We start from the raw sequence: 17907 nt of genomic DNA on the forward strand, positions 1-17907 counted from the left end.
GCCCTATAATTGGAGGAGTCTGGGATCCCTGAGTCCTACTCAGCCAGAGCGGAGACGAAGGACCGGTTGCTCAGGAGTCGGTGAGAAGCAGAATCGGGGGCACAGAGACCAGCTCAGGGCCTCTGTGGGGAACAGGCTGGGAGGGAGGGGGTGACCGTCCTATGTCTGAGTCAGAAAAAGCAGGATCTGGGGATGAGTCTGGAGGTGGGGGGCTGGACCTTGGGGAGGGGGGGCGGGAGCCACAGAGGCATCCCAAATCAGCCAGAAGGGCTAGAAGGTGGGGTGGGGGGAGCATCGACCTGTGGAAAAACCAGATGAGCCATCGAAAGAGCCCACAAATTGTCACCCATTTATTGAGCACCTACTGGGTGTCCCCTTCATCCTCAGACTTCCGCTCAGGGTGGTGGCAGGGTAGCTAGAGCATTGGCTGAAGGAGGACTTTTAAATGATTAAATTAGCTAATATGTGGGAGAATGGCCCTTAGGTGTGAAGATGGAGCTTAGAATGTGAAGGGAGAGCAAGGAATGCCAGCCTGGATTTAGAATGCCCAGTTGGGCTCACGAGCTCAGGGAGGAGGGGTGAGTGGAATTTGAACCCTGGGAGCGGAGGATGGAATTCTGGCCGGAGTGGACCTGGGGGATGAGGAGATAGGAGAAGACAATGAGGAAGTTAGACAATAGTAAACTTTGGGATGGGATTAGGAAGATGCAGGTCTGGGGTTGAGTGAGGCCTTAAAGTCCAAGACCCAGTGGGTGGGGCTCTAAGTGGGAGGAGCCCCCACTGGCTATTGATTGACAGTTTCTCCTTCCCCCAGACTGCCGGCACTGAAGATGAAGGTTCTGTGGGCTGCGTTGGTGGTCACACTCCTGGCAGGTAGGGATGGTGCTTGCTCAGGTTCCCTGCCCCTGCCCCCTCCCATCCTCACCTGTTCCCCCTGACCCCCTCTATCCCTGGCCCTTCTGCTGGTCTCTCTCTTGAGAGGAGGCCCACGTCTGAGCCCTCTTCTGACACTCGCTGGCTCTGAGCAGCTGTGTTACTCTCAGGGCCTCACTGTTCCCATCCTTACAATAGGAGTTCTAACAGTTTCTAATGCATTGTTGTCAGGCAGATAGCGAGGGCCACATAAATGTCAGCTGTGATTATCTTTATTCTCCATCACCCCGCACGGAGCACACACCACAGACACTCAGTGAATGCTTGTCCAGTGAGGAAACAGACTGGCCGTCCTTCCACCCCTCCCCCACCCCCACCCATCAGTGCTCTAAAGAAGCACAAGAGCATTTGTGAAGCACCTACTGTGTGCTCGAAGAGGGCAGGGGACCTTGATGGCCATGCACTTGCTCCCTGCAGGATGCCGGGCCAATGTGGAGGAGGAGGTGAAGCTGGCACCGGAGCCAGAATGGTGGCAGGCCAACCAGCCGTGGGAGCAGGCGCTGGGCCGCTTCTGGGATTACCTGCGCTGGGTGCAGACGCTGTCTAACAAGGTGCAGGAGGAGCTGCTCAGCACCCAGGTCTCCGAGGAGCTGTCGTGAGTGTCCCGCCCTGGCCCCTGGCCCTCCTGGCGGGCAGTTCCTGTCTGGAACTCCTCGGCGGTCTGTTCATTTCTTGCTTCCTCTTGCCATTTTGAATTCTTGGCTGACCTCTCTCTGATTCTCCTCATCTCTTCCTGTCCCTGATGTTCCCTTCTGTCTCCCCACATCCTTCTAGCCCATCTGCTCATCTCTGCTCCTGGCTGTCTCTGTCCCCTCCTCTTGGCCTCTCCCTCTTTTGGGTCTCTCTATCTCTGTCTCTGTCCCCTTCTTGCCCTCCCCCACCCATCTTTCCCCTTTTTCTCTCCACACACACGCCCTCCCGCCCTCTCCGCCTACAGGATGCTGATGGAGGAGACCATGAAGGAGGTGAAGGCCTACAAGGAGGAACTGGAGACGCAGCTGACCCCCATGACCCAGGAGACGCATGCCCGCCTGTCCAAGGAGCTGCAGGCAGCGCAGGCCCGACTGCAGTCGGACATGGAGGACGTGCGCACCCGCCTGACGCAGTACCGCAACGAGGTGCAGACCATGCTGGGCCAGAACACCGACGACTTGCGGGCCCGCCTGGCCTCCCAGCTGCGCAAGCTGCGCAAACGGCTGCTCCGCGACGCCGAGGACCTGCAGAAGCGCCTGGCGCTCTACCGAGTCGGGGCCCGCGAGGGTGCGGAGCGCGGGGTCGGCGTCATCCGCGAGCACCTCTTGCCGCTGGTGGAGCAGGGCCACATGCGGGCCATCACCGCCAGCCAGCCGCTGCGGGAGCGGGCGGAGGCCTGGAGCCAGCGGATGCGCGGAAAGCTGGAGCTGATGGGCACCCGGGCCCGCGACCGCCTCGATGACATGCGCGACCAGATGGAGGGGTTGCAGGCCAAGGTGGAGGAGCAGGCCAACCAGATGCGCCTGCAGGCCGAGGCCTTCCAGGCCCGCCTCAAGGGCTGGTTCGAGCCCCTGGTGCAAGACATGCAACGCCAGTGGGCCGGGCTGGTGGAGAAGGTGCAGTCGGCCTTGGGCACCAGCGCCAGCCCCACCCTGGCGCCCATCGAGAATCAATGAGTGCTGGCCCACTCCCCTCTCCCAGCCTGCAGGGCCCTGTCCCTGCCCCCACTGCCCCCCTGGGGGGCCCTGGCTTAATAAAGGCTCACAAACTTCACAGCAGCTGCAGGGCATCTGAGTGATTTCTTACAGCCGCAGCCTCAGTTCTCCTTCCCCACACGGGCCTGTCCCCTCTGGATGTGTGTCCCTGTCTTTGCCTCCTCTTTTGACTCTGTCTGCGTCCTCCTGTCCCTTTCTGGGGTTTTCACCTTTCTGTCTCTGCCGCCCTCTCTCTCTCTCTCTGCCTCTTTCCATTCTGTCCCTGAGACATGGTTCTGGAACAAACCCGCCCTGGGGTACATCCTGCAGTTACTACCAGGGGCGGAAGCAACCTGAGCCCGTGTCTGCCCAGCTTCGTCACACCTGCTTCATAGAGTTGTCGGGACTCAGACCTGGAACCACTGCCACTATTAAGCCATCTTTATTCCCCTCTTTGTCTCTCCCCTTTCTCCATCCAGCCTTACCTGGTTCTGCCTCCAGGCCCCTCCAGGCCCCTCCTGGCCTCTGTGTACTGAGAGGCCTCATTCTTCCAGCTTCCAGATTCCCTCCACCTCTATCTTTTCTCTCCCCACCTCCTTTTCTCTTGCCCCAGCCCAGCTTCTCCCCGCCCCCCATCTTCCTCCTCCTCCGTGAGGCTCTGTCCTCTCGCCATTCTGTTTTACTCGAGCCCTCTGCCCCTCTCCTTCCCTCTGGGTTCACAAGTCCTTCACTCTGAACTTGTCCCCAGCCCTCACTCTCATTCCTTCCCTCCTGGTCGCTGGGTCCTGACTGGAGGGAGAAGGGAGAGGAACCTCTGGGGAGGGTCTGCACAGCCCCTGGAAGCCGGGGCTGGAGGTGGAGTTGGAGCTGCGGGTAAGCTCTCCTCTCCCACCCTCGGTTCTCAGAGCGGGGAGCAGGGCTCCACCACAAAGGCCAGGCCAGGGCTTGAGCTTGTGTTTGCAGGCGGCCTGCATGTCGACTCACCCAGGGCTGATCGAGGAGGGGAGGGTCAGTGGGCTCGAAGGCCGGGGGCCTCCTCCCAGCCAAGCCTGGAGCTGAGCTGGGCCAAACCCTCTCAGAGCCTCAGTTTCCCCAATGGCAATGAGGGAGGACACATCAGTCTCCCATCTGAAGAGACGAATTTTGAGTTCTCATGCATGAACACACCTGAGCAGGGAGGGGTCCCGACTCACTGCAGCCCCAGGCAGTTCTAAGAGGTGGGACAGCCCAGCCAGTGTGGTTCAGTGAGTGTCGACCCAGGAACTGAGAGGTCATGAATCGATTCCTGATCAGGGCGGGCTCCATCGCTGGTGGGGGGGCAGCCGATATGTTTCTGTCTCTATCCCTCTCCCTTCCTCTCTAAAATCAATTAAAAAAAAAAAACTAAAAAAAAATAAATAAAATAAAATAAAATCAATAAAAACAGCCCTAGCCGGTTTGGCTCAGTGGATAGAGCATTGGCCTGCGGACTGAAGGGTCCCGAGTTCGATTCCGGTCGGGGGCACATGCCCAGGTTGTGGGCTCAATCCCCAGTAGGGGGTGTGCAGGAGGCAGTCGATCAATGATTCTCTCTCATTGATGTTTCTATCTCTCCCTTCCTCTCTGAAATCAATAAAAATATATATATTTTTAAAAATCAATGAGCCCTGGCTGGTTTGGCTCAGTGGATAGAGCATTGGCCTGCGGACTGGGGGGTCCCAGGTTCGATTCCGGCCGGGGGCACATGCCCGGGTTGTGGGCTCGATCCTCGGTGGGGGGGGGTGCAGGAGGCAGCCAATCAATGGTTCTCTCCTATCATTGATGTTTCTATCTCTCTCTCTCCCTCTCCCTTCCTCTCTGAAATCAATAAAGAAATATATTTAAAAAATAAAAATCAATGAAAACATTTTAAAAAACGAGGTGGGACAAGGGCTGGGAAGGAGCTTCGGGGAACAAAGGCTGGCAGAGGGTGCGGCGGGCACTGAGTGGGGGCTGACCCCAGCAGGATCTGGAGAGACAGCCTGGAGTCTGGGAAGGGGGGAGACAAAGAGCACCCCCACACTTAGGCCCTCACTGCGCCTTTGAATGTTCTTGGCTGACCCTCGGTTTCCCCACTGTAACCGAATATCCCTATAGTTGGGGTGAGGATGCAACTGAAGACGCAGAGCTGTTCTACTCTCGGGGGGGCCGGACACGGAGGGGGCGGGCATTCGAGTGGGTGTCTGGGGAGCGCTGGCTCACGAGGAAAGCAGGTGCCTGGGAAGACAGCTCGGCTGGGGCTGACAGAGGCGGGAAGCTGCTGAGCTGGCCAGAGGGGTGTTGCAATCTTGCCAGGCTCCGGCTCTGCGTCCCTTTCACAACCATCCCCCTCACCCCCGGGCTGACACGTGGTTGTGGGGGCACAAGGCCAGCCAACCTAGAGTCTGGGGCCCGGGGCCACCCTCCCCTGAGCTGCCAGGGGTCACTGACGGTCAAAGGCAGCTGAGAAGAAGGGAAGAAGCACTGGACTCCAGCCTTGGGGGACAGATGTAGAGCTGGGGTGGGGGCGGGGAGACAGCGAGGCTTGGTGCGGGGAGGGGCCGGCGGCGAGGGTGAAGAAGAGCCGTGGAGTGTTTCCAGGGCCCCTGGGAGGCCTGGAGGTGGTGTGGCAACGCGAGGGCGTGGCGCCTGGCGGGATAATGGGCGCCCACCCCCCAGCCTGGCGGAGGGGCTGCGTGGTTTAGACAGGCTGGAAAGACCCCGCCCCAAGAGCGGGGTTGGGGACTGTGAAGTTAGGACCCCAGGAAGCCTGGGATATGTCAGATGCAAGGAGACGGGGAGCTCGAAGGGCTAGTGCAGTGGTTCCCAACGTGGGGCACGCGCCCCACACGGGGGCAATTTGATTTTTTTAGGGGGGCAATTTGAGAATGAGTTATTAACAGTGAACTTTTTGCATTTCTTGTGGTTCTAGGGGCCTCAGATACAGCATATAAGTATATATTGTGACATATTTATGCATTTAAGATCTCTATTATGTTTTGAAACTTTATTTGCTATTTTTTCATATCACTTTATATTATTTATTTATTTTTACAATTTCTTGGTGATTTCTTCCTCAGTCCTTCAACTGTCCTTTTGTTCTTTCATTTTTCTCTTTCATGGATGCCACGTCCTTTGGAAGCTTGTTTAGACCAAGTTCATGGCCTTTTAGGCTTCCTCCACGGGAATAGGAGCTCACTTTTTGAATAGTAAGAAGTATATGGCCCCAGCCGGTTTGGCTCAGCGGATAGAGCGTCAGCCTGCGAAATGAAAGGTCCCAGGTTCGATTCCGGTCAAGGGCACATGCCCGGGGTTGTGGGCTCGATCCCCAGTGGGGGACTTGCAGGAGGCAGCGGATCCATGATTCTCTCTCATCATGGATGTTTCTATCTCTTTTTCCCTCTTCCTTCCTCTCTGAAATCAATGAAAATATATTAAAAAATAAATAAATAAATAAAAACATACAAAACAAGTCAATCATTAAAAAAAAGAAGAAGAAGTATATGTCACAGGGGGGCATCAGGATTTTAGGGATGCTTAGGTGGGACATGGCCAAAGAAAGGCTGGGAGCCACCAGGCTAGTGTGAAGGGAGGGGGTCTGGGTGGACCCCACAGACTTAGAGCAAGAGTTGTTTGAGCTGAAGAGGCTAAGAGGGAGGGGATGGGAGAGGTGGCCTGGGGTGAGTGGGGTGACTAAGTAGCAGTTACTGAGAGACCCCCTGAGGCTGGGAGGCTGTGTGAAGCAGGAGGGGAGGGGAGGAAGCCCGATGAGGTCCCCACACTCAGGGGGATCTGGAGGGAAGGGTAATGAGCTGCGGGAGGCTTCGGGCTAAGGGACTTGCCCATGTCCCACCTGGCGCCCATCCCCACCAGCCAGGGAGGTACGTGATGTACGAGGAGAAGGTGTTTGGCACAGGGAGGCAGGCACCAGGGGAGGCCCAGGGGGAGGGAGAGGAACCTGCCCCGCCCCCTCCCCGGACCATAAAGGCCAGGCCAGCCTGGGACCTGCTACCCTTGCTGTCCAGCAACTGAATCAGGTTGGTGCTCCGTGCCCCAGAGGGACCCTCCACACACCAAGAGCACAAGGAAAGGGGGGAGGAACCTGGGGGGGAAGGGGAGGGGCGCCACTGATCACCCCACCCCACCTCTCCCTCCAGAGTGCCCTCTGTCCGGCCCAGCCATGAGGCTCATCCTGTCGCTCTCCGTCTTGGCGGTGGCTCTGCTGATGGTTTTGGAAGGTAAAAGTGGGTGGGATGGGAGAATCTGGGGCTTGGGATTGGGGAGCATGAGGCTGCCAAGGGCCTGGGATCCAGGCGTAGAGGGCCCTTGAGAGCTTGGGGCGCCTCCGGTGCCCTGGTTCCCCAACTGCCCACTGATCACCCCCACTACCACCCGGCCCGGTGGGTCCTTGGGGGTCCTCTCCGCAGGTGGCAATCCTCCGCAGCTTGAACACCATCTGGTCCCTCCAGGACCCTCCCCTCCCATCCTAGCACCATGATCCCCAAGAATCACATCCAAGAGTCTCTTTTTCGGTCCCTGGAAGCTCATCCTCTCTTCTGGGCAGGCCCAGCTCCGGCCCAGGCCGACTCCAGCATCCCGGAAGATCTGAAGGCGTTTGGGGACACCGTGAAGGAGAAGGTCCTGGCGGCCGTTGACAAAGTCAAAGAGATCGACCTCTCTAAGGCCTGGTTAGGACCCTCCCCAGGGGGTGGGAGGACGGAGCGGGGGCGGGAGGGGGTATCCGTGAACAGACTGGGGAACACCGACAAGATCCCTGTGGTCACACAGTTGGATCTCAGGGTGCTCAGACTTGGGGGTCAGGTTTCCTGACTCGCCCAGCCAGCCACACCGGAGAGATGGTGCTGGGTGGTGGTGAAGGATCCAAGCGTGGGGGTTGGACAGATCTGGGCCCATAGGCTGGCAAAGACTCACTACTCCTCCCTGTGTGAGCACGAGCCTCAGTTTCCTCATCTGTAAAATGGGTGGTTCTGAGGGGAAGGCCACTAGAGCGCGGGCCTGGCACATTGTAAATGCTCAACACAGCATTTCGCCAGCGTTGCTCCTTTTGGTGAGAATCACTTATTCATGAACAAATATTTATTGAGCATCTGCTAAGTGCCAGGAACTCTTCCAATGTGGGGAATAATAGCCCCAGAGATCAAGTCCCAGCCCACAGAGCTCTGACCTTCTGGGGGCAGGGTGAGGGCTGGGGAACAAACAATAAGTCAGTGAATTCCCAGAATTCGAGCAGACAAAGGCGAGCATTGAGAAAATAACCAGGGTGTGTGTTAACCATCAAAGGCTGGGGAGGGGCTTTTGCAGACTTGGTGACTGGGTCTTTCCAGAAGAGATAACACTTTAAATTGAGATCTAGCCCTGGTTGGGTAGCTCAGCTGGTGGAACGTCATCCGGGTACGCCGAGGCTGGGGGTTCGATCCCGGGTCAGGACACGTACAAGAATCAAGAGATGGCAGGCCTTGAAAGCCAGGCCGAGGCAAAGTGTTCTGACTTTAAGGAGCATCTGGTGCATCTGGGAAACTGAGGCACAGAAATTGGGCCACTCAGCCCAGGGCTCTTCCTCATCCCACAGGGGCGGGGGCGGGGGACCCCCTCGGCGGGATTTGGGCATCCCGGGAGAGGCAAGACACAGTGACACCTCCCCCTCTCCCCACCCTCCTTCACCCCCAACCCCACCCCCGTCTCTCCCTACAGGCCCTGGATTACGGACAAATTCAGCCAAGTAAAGGATACAATTAAAAAGACCTTCTCCTGAACACCAGGAGGGCTGCCCCTCCCTTCTGCGGCTGCGCCCCAGGAGGGGGCTCTAGCATTTCCCGCACCCCGGTCCCCTGTGCCCAGGACTCCCTCCGTCATGCCCCACGTTCCCTCCCACCACCACCACCACCACCAATAAACACCCTATAGAGAAATCTGAGCGCTCTTTCCTGTGGGGCAGGGGCTACGGGACAGGGTGGGGGTTGCGCCTTTGGAAAAAGAGAAGCAGAACGGAAAGGTATTGCACATTCCCTGTGCTGAGGACTTTGGACTTTGTGATCCCAAGAGAATTCGCACAAGAACCTTGGGAGCTGGGCCCTCCGAATCCCAGGAGGACTCTGAAGTCCCAAGAGGTGAAGTCCCTTGTGCCAGGTCACACAGCCAGGAAGTGGAGAACTGGACGGGACGGGACCCCCGGCCTGGGGCACGTAGCTCCTCCCTGGTGGGCTGCCCAAGATGAGGACCTGGGTGGGGCCTCACCAGGCACACAGTAGGTGTTCATTACACTCTCCATGGGTAACGAAGGGGGACCTGGAAGAGAGCAAGGGTCGGACCTGGGCTCGGGCCCTGAAAGAGACCCACGCCATCTCCACCCTCCACGTCTCGGGGTTGGGGTCCCCTCCTCCAGGAAGGTCCTCCTTCACCCCCTGGCTGCGTCAAACCCCTATACCCCAACCCTGCCCAGTCTGGGTTGTCACCGTCTGGTGATGGCTGCCTCCCCCACTGGACCGTGAGCCCCAGGAGGACAGGGCCAAGGCTGCTGATCACCACCATGTCCCCAGGGCATAGTGCAGCGACTCAATAATATTTGGTGAAACACACGTGCTAAATCTGGAAACACAGAACCAACACGAAGCATTAAATTTTTACAAAGCCCCTCCAGGCAGACTCTCGCTGACCCTGTCCTACAGAGGAAGGAACCGAGTGAGACGCGGTGGGCTGGTCGCTTGCCTGATGTCACAGCCCAGTGGGGTCCCGGGGCCACATTCTCCCTCAGCCCACCTTCCTCTTCCCAGAGTCGCCTGCCACGCCCCTCATTAGACAATAACCGGATGAGGCATGGCGCTGTGGTTAGTTAGCCAGTGGGTTTAAGAGTATATTCTGGCCCTGGCCAGTTTGGCTCCGTGGACAGAGCGTCAGCCTGCGAACGGAAGGGTCCCAGGTTCCATTCTGGTCAGGGCACATGCCCGGGGTTGTGGGCTTGATCCCCAGTGGGAGGCCTGCAGGAGGCAGCCGATCCATGATTCTCTCTCATCATGGATGTTCCTATCTCTCTCCCTCTCCCTTCCTCTCTGAAATCAATAAAAATATATTTTTAAAAAAGAGGATATTCTGAACAACATAAACTGATGAACAAAAATAGATCCAGAGACACAGAAGCTTTGAACAGACCGTCCAACCTCAGAGGGAAGGCAGGGGAAGGTGGGAGGGGGGGTAAGAGATCAACCAAAGGACGTGTATGCATGCATATAAACATAACCCACGGACACAGACAGTGGGGAGGTGAGGGCATGTGCTGGGGGGTGGGGGTGGCTGGGGAGAGGTCAATGGGGGAAATGGGAGACATATGTAATACTTTAAACAATAAGGAATTTAAATTTTGTTTAAAAAGAGTATATTTTGTATCCCTTTAATTGAACAATTACTAATTTTTACTTGGCCATTTCTCTAGCAGTTTAGAGCCAATCAATTTCTTTTCTTCTTCTTTTTTAAAAATCCTCACCCAAGGACATGCTTAGAGAGAGGAAGGGAGAGAGACAGAGAGAGGGAGGGAGAGAGACATCAATGTGAGAGAGAAATACCAATCTGTTGCCTCCCACACACACCCTGACCCAGGATTGAACCTGCAACCTTTTGGTGCATGCGGACCACACACCAACTGAGCCTCATGGGCCAGGGCACCCTGCTTTTGAAGAGAGCCTCTAACTTGGGGCAGACACACACACCGGGGTCTGCGGGCCTGCCTACCACTTGCAAATCACAACCCCCACACCTTCCTCACCACCTCTCTGCCCGCATCGTCTCCCCCCCCTCCCCCGCCCCTGACCCCCGCCCTGCACAGTTGTTTTTGAGCTGCCTCAGGTCCACCCTGATCGACCTTCAGCCTGTTCCTGGCCCCGAGGTGGGCAAACATTGCAAGAAGCAAACAGCAAACAGTCTAGCTGACCTTGGAGCTGGGGCAGGGGTCAGAGACCTCCCGGCAGGCCCACCCCCACCCTGCTCCAACCTCCCTCTTGGCCTCCAGGAGGACTCAGGTGGGGAGGTGGGGCAGCGGTTGGTGTGGCGTGGTAAGGTCCTGTGAGATGGCCGGGCGAGGAGCTGTGCGTGGGGAAGAGGCCTGACCCTCACTCCCACTCCGGCAGTCCCAGCTTCCTCATCTGCGAAATGGGAATGAGACAGAGGCCCACTTCCTAGGGCCGTTGGGAGTTAAGTCAGCGAGTGAGTTAACGGAGTTAATGCGCTAAAGCCCCGCCGAAGCGCCTGGTGCTGGGGAAACACGGGCCTGATAAACAACTGCTGACACTGCCCGGCATCTTGGCGGTGTACCTGGCACGGCCCTCTGCGCTGTGCGCTGTGCGGGAACCATCTCCTCTACTGCCCTGGGCGGGCGGGCCGTGACTCCCTGTGAGGGTTCAGACTGGGCCCAAGCGGGGGCTGTCAGATTTCCTCCTACAAATACAGGATGCCCCCTGAGACTTGAATTTCAAATAAACAACAGATCACTTTTAGTATAATCCCCAAATGCTGAATGGGACATACTTATACTAGAAATAAAATGCATCATTTATCTGAAATTCCCACATCACTGGGAGTCCTGCATTTTATCTGGCAACCCTAGACCAAGGACTTCTTTTTAAAAATAATTTTCTCATATATATGTGTGTGTATATATGTGTGTGTGTGTGTGTGTGTGTGTATATATATATATATGTGTGTGTGTGTGTGTGTGTGTGTGTGTGTGTATGTATATATATAATTAGAGGCCTGGTGCATGAATTTGTGCACGGGTGGGGTCCGGCCGGCCAGCCTGGCCAGGGGGAGGGGACATGGGCGGTTGGCCGGCCTGCCTGCTGGTCGAACTCCTGGTCGAGGGGACAATTTGCATATTAGCCTTTTATTATATAGGATATACACTGAGTGGCCAGATTATTATGTGTTCAGAGATCACAATAATCTGGCCACTCAGTGTATATATATATGGATAATCCATGGACACAGACAATAGGGTGGTGAAGGCCTGGGGTAGAGGATGGGGGCGGGCTAGAAGGGGTCAATGGGGAGGGGACAAGATTTTTAAAAAATAAAATAATTTTCTGTTTTATGTTATCTTTGTTTTGAGAGAGAGAGTGAAAGAGAGAGTGAGAGAGAGACATCAATTTGTTGTTCCACTTATTTCTCTTCATTGGATTGCCCTGACCTGGGATCGAACCCACAACCTTGGAGTATCAGTACGACGCTCTAATCAACAGAGCTACCCGGCCAGGGCAAAATAGGCTCCTTTTCTTTCTGTCTAGCGTTGGGCACCAACCTGATGCTGACAACCTCCTACTACACGCGTCTGGAGCTGTTCCTCCCGGGCCTCACCCAGCCTTCACACGGACTCTGAGGGCAGGTGCTTATTACCACCCCCATTTCACAGATGGAAACACTGAGGCCCAGAGAAGGGGATGTATTTGCCCAGGCCACGTGGTGAGGGTGTGTCTGGCCCTATAGCCAAGAGGTGTCAGAGAAGAAAGAAATAATCATACACAGCTGTGATCTATGGCCACAGTCATTGCCAGGCTCTGTGTTCACACCTTTCCTCGTATCGTTCCCTTGAATCAGTGTCCTGCCTGAAGCATGGCTTGTGGGCCCATTTTACAGAGCAGGAAACTGAGGCCAGAACTGGTGACTGTCCCATGAAGTCACATGGGGTGGAGCCAGGGTTCGGCACAGGAGGCCAGAGAATGTTCTGCCTTCCCCTATCTCGCAGGGTGCTGGGGAGGCGGGCAGGAGGGAGGCCAGCGGGGGCGGGCGAAGCCTCTGATTGTCACTGCCCTGTAGGTCCCTCTCTCTGAAGTCCCTGCCAAGCCCTAACCGGTTTGGCTCAGTGGATAGAGCGTCAGCCTGTGGACTGAAGGGTCCCAGGTTCGATTCCGGTCAAGGGCATGTACCTTCGTTGCAGGTACATCCCAGTAGGGGCTGTGCAGGAGGCAGCTGATCGATGTTTCTAACTCTCTATCCCTCTCCCTTCCTCTCTGTAAAAAATCAATAAAATATTTAAAAAAAAAAAAAAGAAAAGTCCCTGCCAAGGGGCGTGGGAGGCCAGGGAGGGCTGTGCGCGGTGCGGCCTCCCCTCTCCCAGCCCGGCTCTCTGAGCACAGAGAGAAAGAGCCCCCAGAAATGCTGCTCCCCGGACGCAGGCCCCGGGCCCTCGCCGCCCTCTGCCTCTGCGCCGTGGTCCTGGCCTGTGCTGTGGGTGAGCAGCTGCGGGCGGGGGGGGGGGGGGGGGGGGGGCGTGGGGACCCCGCAGCGGCGTGGGCTGAGTGTGACCGGGACATGCAATGCAGCTTGTAGGCGTGTGTGCTCTTGGCGAGTATGTGTCAGTGGCAGTTGTGTGTGAAGTGTGTATGTGGGGTTGGAACACATGGTCATGCATGTGTGTGTAAGCCTGAGTATGCAGTCGAGGTGAATGTGTCTCTGTGAACAGGCATGTGTATGCCCACGTGCACGCGTGTGTCTTTATGGAGTCTTTATGCAAAAGCTTTGAGTGTGTCCACGTGTGAGGGCGTGTGTGAGCACCGGAGAGAGTCCATCCGGGGTGTGCGTGTGCATGTGAAGTTTTAACACGTGTACAGCGCCTTGGTGTGCAAGGCACCCGAGTTCAGGCCTTAACACGAGTTCACTCTGAATCCCACAAACACCGCCAGGTAGGTCCTAGCATCGTCCCATTCCATGGAAAGGGAAGCTGGGTCTTGAAGAGGGTCAGTCACTGGCCGAGGGCACACCGCCGGTCACGAGGGTGCCTCTGTACACGCATGTACATGTGCAGCTGTGTGGTGGCTGCCCTGTGGGGGAGGCTCTGCGGGGTGCAAGGGAGTGCGGCGCCCACCAGGACAGCACAGCCTGGCCGGCTCCATCCCGGCCCGGCCTCCTGTGCCCTGGGGGAGTTCAGCCTGGGGGTCACGGGAGAACGAGGGGCAGCAAGGTCAGTGGTGAAGGAGGCACCGGGACAGACAGAGGGGTGACAGGAGGGGTCAGAGCGGTGGGGTGACAGCGGAGGGAGAGAAGCACGGGCAGACAGAGGGGTGACAGGAGGGGCCACGGGCACAGAGGGGGTTAGGAGATGACCAATGGCTGAAGGAGGGCAAGTGGCGAGAGGGACCTATAAGGGGGTGAAGGCCAGCGGGGAGAGGACTGGTGAAGGGCTGCCCATGGGCCTCCAGGAGTGACAGTGGCAGTGACAGTGACAGTGGGCAGGGAGGGAGCGGGTTCTGGGATCCCAGCCACCCAAGGCGCCCTCTGTCACACCCAGAATGCCGGCGACAAGTGCCTGCAGGCACCCCGAGCCCCCCGTCCAGCCAGGCAAGTAGTTCCTGGAGCCTGGTGAGCCAAAAGGTGAAGGAGCTGGTGGAGCCGCTGGTGACAAGGACCAGAGAGAAGTTGCAGTGGTTCCAGTGAGTGTACGCAGGAGGCCTGGACTCCTGGGTCTGAGGGCGGAGGGGCTGGGGGCCTGGACTCCTGGGTCTGAGGGAGGAGGGGCTGGGGGCCTGGACTCCTGGGTCTGAGGGAGGAGGGGCTGGGGGCCTGGACTCCTGGGTCTGAGGGAGGAGGGGCTGGGGGCCTGGACTCCTGGGTCTGAGGGAGGAGGGGCTGGGGGCCTGGACTCCTGGGTCTGAGGGAGGAGGGGCTGGGGGCCTGGACTCCTGGGTTTGAGGGAGGAGGGGCTGGGGGCCTAGACCCCTGGGTCTGAGGGAGGAGTGGGTAAATGAAGCAACGTGTTGGGGGTAGCTGGTTCTCAACTGTGACATCCCCTCCCCCACAGGGTCCCCCCGGCCTTCCGGGGCTATGTGCAGACCTACTATGAGGACCACCTGAAGGACCTGGGCCCCCGCGCCCAGGCCTGGCTCCAAAGCTCCAAGGACAGCCTCCTGAACAAGGCCCACAACCTGTGTCCCCAACTTCTCTGTGGGGAGAGGGACCAGGGTTAAAGCACCCACAGCCTCACAATAAAGACATTCTTGTCTGTGTCCCTGTCCCAAGCTGTCTTCAATGGGGCCAGAGATGGGCCCACCCCACGCACCCCCAGCAGTTAGTGAGCAGAGGAAGTGACCTCCTATAAGGGAGGGGAAGTCCGTGCGCGCGCGGGGCGGTTGGGGAAGGAGTGGGAGGGGGGGCGGGGGGATGCCCACCCTCAGTCCTCAGACCTGCTTCGGGCTTGTGTGGGGTGCAGACTTCAGGCGCCTCGGTTTGGGGTGGAGGGTGGAAGCTGGAGAGGAGGTGGGTTCGCAGGTCCCCACAGAGACCCCCTCGTTCAGAGCGTTGTCTCTACGTCCCACGTGATGAAGACCCCAGATCCCACTCCTGGGGGGGGGTCGCCCAAAGCCCCCAACCCCTCCACAGCCCCCGCCCAGCCTGTCACTCTCAGGGGTGACTTCCCAGAGGGGGGGGCTCTCGGTGGCTTGACCTCAGGGGATGTGGCTGCCCTCAGTGGCCCGCCCGCCCCCTCGGTGGCTCTGTTGGCCTGGACTTTGGCCTAGGCTGCCCGGCGGAGGGGAGGTGGGTCCCGGGAGCTATAAAGCCCGTCTCTGCCCTTGGGAGCTGGTGAGGACCGCCCGCCGGAGTCTGGTAAGAGAGGGGCCGAAATGGGGGTGGTGGTCAGCAGGGAGGGAGCCAAGATTGTTCAAAAGTCAGCATGGCCCTGGCCGGTTTGGCTCAGTGGATAGAGTGCCGGCCTGCGGACTGAAGGGTCCCTGGTTTGATCCCGGTCAAGGACACATGCCTGGGATGCGGGCTCGATCCCCAGTGCGGGCGTGCAGGAGGCAGCCCATCAGTGATTCTCTCTCATCATTGATGTTTCTAGCTCTTTCTCCTGCTCCGTTCCTCTCTGAAATCAATAAAAATATATTTTAAAAAAGCAAGTCAGGATGGCCCTAGCCGGTTTGGCTCAGTGGATAGAGTGTCAGTCCTCAGACTGAAGGGTCCCAGGTTCGATTCCAGTCAAGGGCATGTACCTGCTTGCAGGCTGGATTCCTGGCCCTGGTCAGGGCACATGCAAGAGGCAACCAATCGATGTGTCTCTCTCTCTCTCTGTCTTATTCTCTCATTCTCTCTAAAAATCAATGGAAAAAGACCCTCAGGTGAGGATTAAGCAAAAAAAATAAATAAATAAAGTCAGGGTGTTAGATTCACAGAATTTAGAATTGTGGAACGTTGGTCCACGCGGGCCCCCCTCCAGGGCCAGCTCTCCAGCTCTTCACAGCGACACAGGCTGAGCTCCGCAGGGCGGCAGACACACGCTCACCCCAGCGGTGGTCCTTAGCTGAGCCTGCGGCAGAGGCCCCGCACTGGCTGGGTCTGAGCATAAAGGCCACCCTCAGCGGAGGCTTCCCCGGCCCCAGCACAGCCTTCCCCCCAGAGCACGGATCTCCAGGGGACACACTGCACTTCCCTCATTTACTATTTGCTCGTTGCCTTCTCTCTCCTGTCAGCTTCCTAAGGGCTGGACCGTCGCTGTGCTCACGGTCAGGTCCAGAGCTGTGCTTGACACGTAATAGATGCTTAAGAAATGCTTCTGGAGTGAATGAATGGATGTTAGAATTACGATGTTAAAATCGGGAGTAGAATCACAGAATGTTAGACAGGGAGGCGCAAGCCAACCCATGAGGAACTTGACTTGGGTTGTGGGGGGAAGGGAGAGGGAGCTCAGCCACCCCCCCCCCTTTGAGGGCGGGGACCCCAGGAGTAGATGCCTCCAGGGGCCCTGCCCCACCCCCTCCTCAGTGTTCCAGGTCTCCTGACGCCATGGGCACCCGATACCTCCTGGCTCTGTTTCTCATCCTCCTGGTATTGGGATTTGGTGAGTGTGTTTGGCAGGGGAGGCGGGTCTATGGGAGGGGGATGTACCCTAAGCATCTTCCCATCACAGTTCTAGTCTGGCCCTGGCCCTGCGCCCCCCTCCTCCTTCCCTGCCCACTCGCCCTCTGCTGCAGGCCCATCAGCTCTCCTAACTCACTCTCCCCTGCAGAGGTCCAGGGGGCCCCTACGCCCCAGCAGGATGAGGCCGCCAGCCCCACGCTGTTCTCCCAGATGCAGGAATCACTTCTCGGTTACTGGGATTCAGCCAAGAACGCCGCCCAGGACCTGTACAGGAAGACCTACCTGCCCTCCATGGATGAGAAAATCAGGTATCACCCCACCCCCAGCCCAGACACCAGGAGTCCCAGCCCCAGCCCCTTCTCCCTCAGACTCAGGGGTCTAGTTCAAACCTAGGCTCTTTCAAGGCCCAAGTAGCTCAGTCTCCAGCCCCCAACCCCATCAGAACCTGAGATTCTGAGATCCCAGCCCTGTCCTACCTAGGATTCCAGAAGCTTGGGTTGCAGCCACCTTTACCCGAAGGACATGTGATTCTGGCCCCAGCTCCTCCTCCCTCAGACCCAGGAGTCCAGGCCCCCAGCCCCTCCTCCCTCAGACCCAGGAGTCCAGACCCCCTCCTCCTTCAGACCAAGAGTCCAAACCTACAGCCCCTCCTCCCTCAGACCCAGGAGTCCAGACCCCCAGCCCCTCCTCCCTCAGACCCAGGAGCCCAGGTCCCCAGCCCCTCCTCCCTCAGACCAGGAGTCCAGGCCCCCAGCCTCTCCCCCCTCACACCCAGGAGTCCAGGCCCCCAGCCCCTCCTGCCTCACACCCCAGGCTCCCAGCCCCATCCCTTCTCAAACCCTCTGTCCTTCTCCACAGGGATGTGTACAGCAAAAGCACAGCAGCTGTGACCACGTACACAGGGATTTTTACTGACCAGCTCATATCTATGCTGAAGGGAGAGGAGTAACAGCTGGGCCCCAGTCACGTAGTCCAGACCCCAGCAACCCCATGGCTCCCTGACCACCCTGACGCTCCCACTTCCTAGCAGCTCTCAGCATCCTGCTCTCAACTTCAGCCTGATTTCTTATCAATAAAAAGAAAAAAGCCAAGTTTATTCTCTTTGATGTGGTTGCTTTTCTGAGACCTCAGGGACCAAGATGAAGGGACTCTTTCAGTCCAGCCAACACTTAGTGAGTGCCTGTTATACACAGGCAGCCCGAGCCCGGTTAGAGGGGATAAAGAGGTAAATAACAACAATAAATGATGAGAACAACAAAATTAGAGACTGTCCTTCACCAAGACCCTTCTCTCTCGTCTATAAAATGACAAGCCATGGACACAGCGACCCTGCAGGGGCCTCTAGCCGTGTCCAGGCCGTGGGCTGACACTTTAAATGTGCCATCCAGCCCTAGCCGGTTTGGCTCAGTGGATAGAGAGAGCGTCGGCCTGCGAACCCAGGGGTTCCAGGTTCGAT

The 17907-nt window shown here is 57.6% G+C and overlaps 4 protein-coding genes across 4 annotated transcripts; all 4 read left to right on the forward strand.

Annotated features, from left to right (window-relative positions):
* Positions 1 to 2684, forward strand: APOE (apolipoprotein E). The gene is made up of 4 exons (XM_008158369.3): positions 1 to 80; positions 815 to 873; positions 1351 to 1528; positions 1871 to 2684. The coding sequence occupies exons 2-4, from the start codon at positions 831 to 833 to the stop codon at positions 2580 to 2582; spliced, it is 933 nt and encodes a 310-aa protein (XP_008156591.1). The 5' UTR covers positions 1 to 80; positions 815 to 830; the 3' UTR covers positions 2583 to 2684.
* Positions 2685 to 6570: 3886 nt separating this feature from the next.
* Positions 6571 to 8499, forward strand: LOC129147718 (apolipoprotein C-I-like). The gene is made up of 4 exons (XM_054710965.1): positions 6571 to 6634; positions 6755 to 6835; positions 7162 to 7285; positions 8310 to 8499. The coding sequence occupies exons 2-4, from the start codon at positions 6778 to 6780 to the stop codon at positions 8368 to 8370; spliced, it is 243 nt and encodes an 80-aa protein (XP_054566940.1). The 5' UTR covers positions 6571 to 6634; positions 6755 to 6777; the 3' UTR covers positions 8371 to 8499.
* A 4256-nt stretch (positions 8500 to 12755) lies between these two features.
* On the forward strand, positions 12756 to 14563 carry APOC4 (apolipoprotein C4). The gene is made up of 3 exons (XM_008158409.3): positions 12756 to 12831; positions 13888 to 14029; positions 14398 to 14563. The coding sequence occupies exons 1-3, from the start codon at positions 12756 to 12758 to the stop codon at positions 14561 to 14563; spliced, it is 384 nt and encodes a 127-aa protein (XP_008156631.2).
* Positions 14564 to 15161: 598 nt separating this feature from the next.
* APOC2 (apolipoprotein C2) lies at positions 15162 to 17400 on the forward strand. The gene is made up of 4 exons (XM_008158368.3): positions 15162 to 15200; positions 16356 to 16431; positions 16600 to 16759; positions 17310 to 17400. The coding sequence occupies exons 2-4, from the start codon at positions 16377 to 16379 to the stop codon at positions 17398 to 17400; spliced, it is 306 nt and encodes a 101-aa protein (XP_008156590.1). The 5' UTR covers positions 15162 to 15200; positions 16356 to 16376.
* The last annotated feature ends 507 nt before the right edge of the window (positions 17401 to 17907 follow it).

Source organism: Eptesicus fuscus, chromosome 21 (assembly GCF_027574615.1).
Source record: "Eptesicus fuscus isolate TK198812 chromosome 21, DD_ASM_mEF_20220401, whole genome shotgun sequence".
Classification (NCBI taxonomy): domain Eukaryota; kingdom Metazoa; phylum Chordata; class Mammalia; order Chiroptera; family Vespertilionidae; genus Eptesicus; species Eptesicus fuscus.

Excerpts from the sequence above, each read along its gene's own strand:
- APOE (XM_008158369.3), top strand. The coding sequence starts at position 831 with ATGAAGGTTCTGTGGGCTGCGTTGGTGGTCACACTCCTGGCAG. Across the intron at positions 874-1,350 it reads GGTGGTCACACTCCTGGCAG|GATGCCGGGCCAATGTGGAG; the intron begins GTAGGGATGGTG and ends TGCTCCCTGCAG. Across the intron at positions 1,529-1,870 it reads CAGGTCTCCGAGGAGCTGTC|GATGCTGATGGAGGAGACCA; the intron begins GTGAGTGTCCCG and ends CTCCGCCTACAG.
- LOC129147718 (XM_054710965.1), top strand. The coding sequence starts at position 6,778 with ATGAGGCTCATCCTGTCGCTCTCCGTCTTGGCGGTGGCTCTGCTGATG. Across the intron at positions 6,836-7,161 it reads TCTGCTGATGGTTTTGGAAG|GCCCAGCTCCGGCCCAGGCC; the intron begins GTAAAAGTGGGT and ends TCTTCTGGGCAG. Across the intron at positions 7,286-8,309 it reads ATCGACCTCTCTAAGGCCTG|GCCCTGGATTACGGACAAAT; the intron begins GTTAGGACCCTC and ends CTCTCCCTACAG.
- APOC4 (XM_008158409.3), top strand. The coding sequence starts at position 12,756 with ATGCTGCTCCCCGGACGCAGGCCCCGGGCCCTCGCCGCCCTCTGCCTC. Across the intron at positions 12,832-13,887 it reads GGTCCTGGCCTGTGCTGTGG|AATGCCGGCGACAAGTGCCT; the intron begins GTGAGCAGCTGC and ends TGTCACACCCAG. Across the intron at positions 14,030-14,397 it reads GAGAAGTTGCAGTGGTTCCA|GGTCCCCCCGGCCTTCCGGG; the intron begins GTGAGTGTACGC and ends CCTCCCCCACAG.
- APOC2 (XM_008158368.3), top strand. The coding sequence starts at position 16,377 with ATGGGCACCCGATACCTCCTGGCTCTGTTTCTCATCCTCCTGGTATTG. Across the intron at positions 16,432-16,599 it reads CCTCCTGGTATTGGGATTTG|AGGTCCAGGGGGCCCCTACG; the intron begins GTGAGTGTGTTT and ends TCTCCCCTGCAG. Across the intron at positions 16,760-17,309 it reads TCCATGGATGAGAAAATCAG|GGATGTGTACAGCAAAAGCA; the intron begins GTATCACCCCAC and ends CCTTCTCCACAG.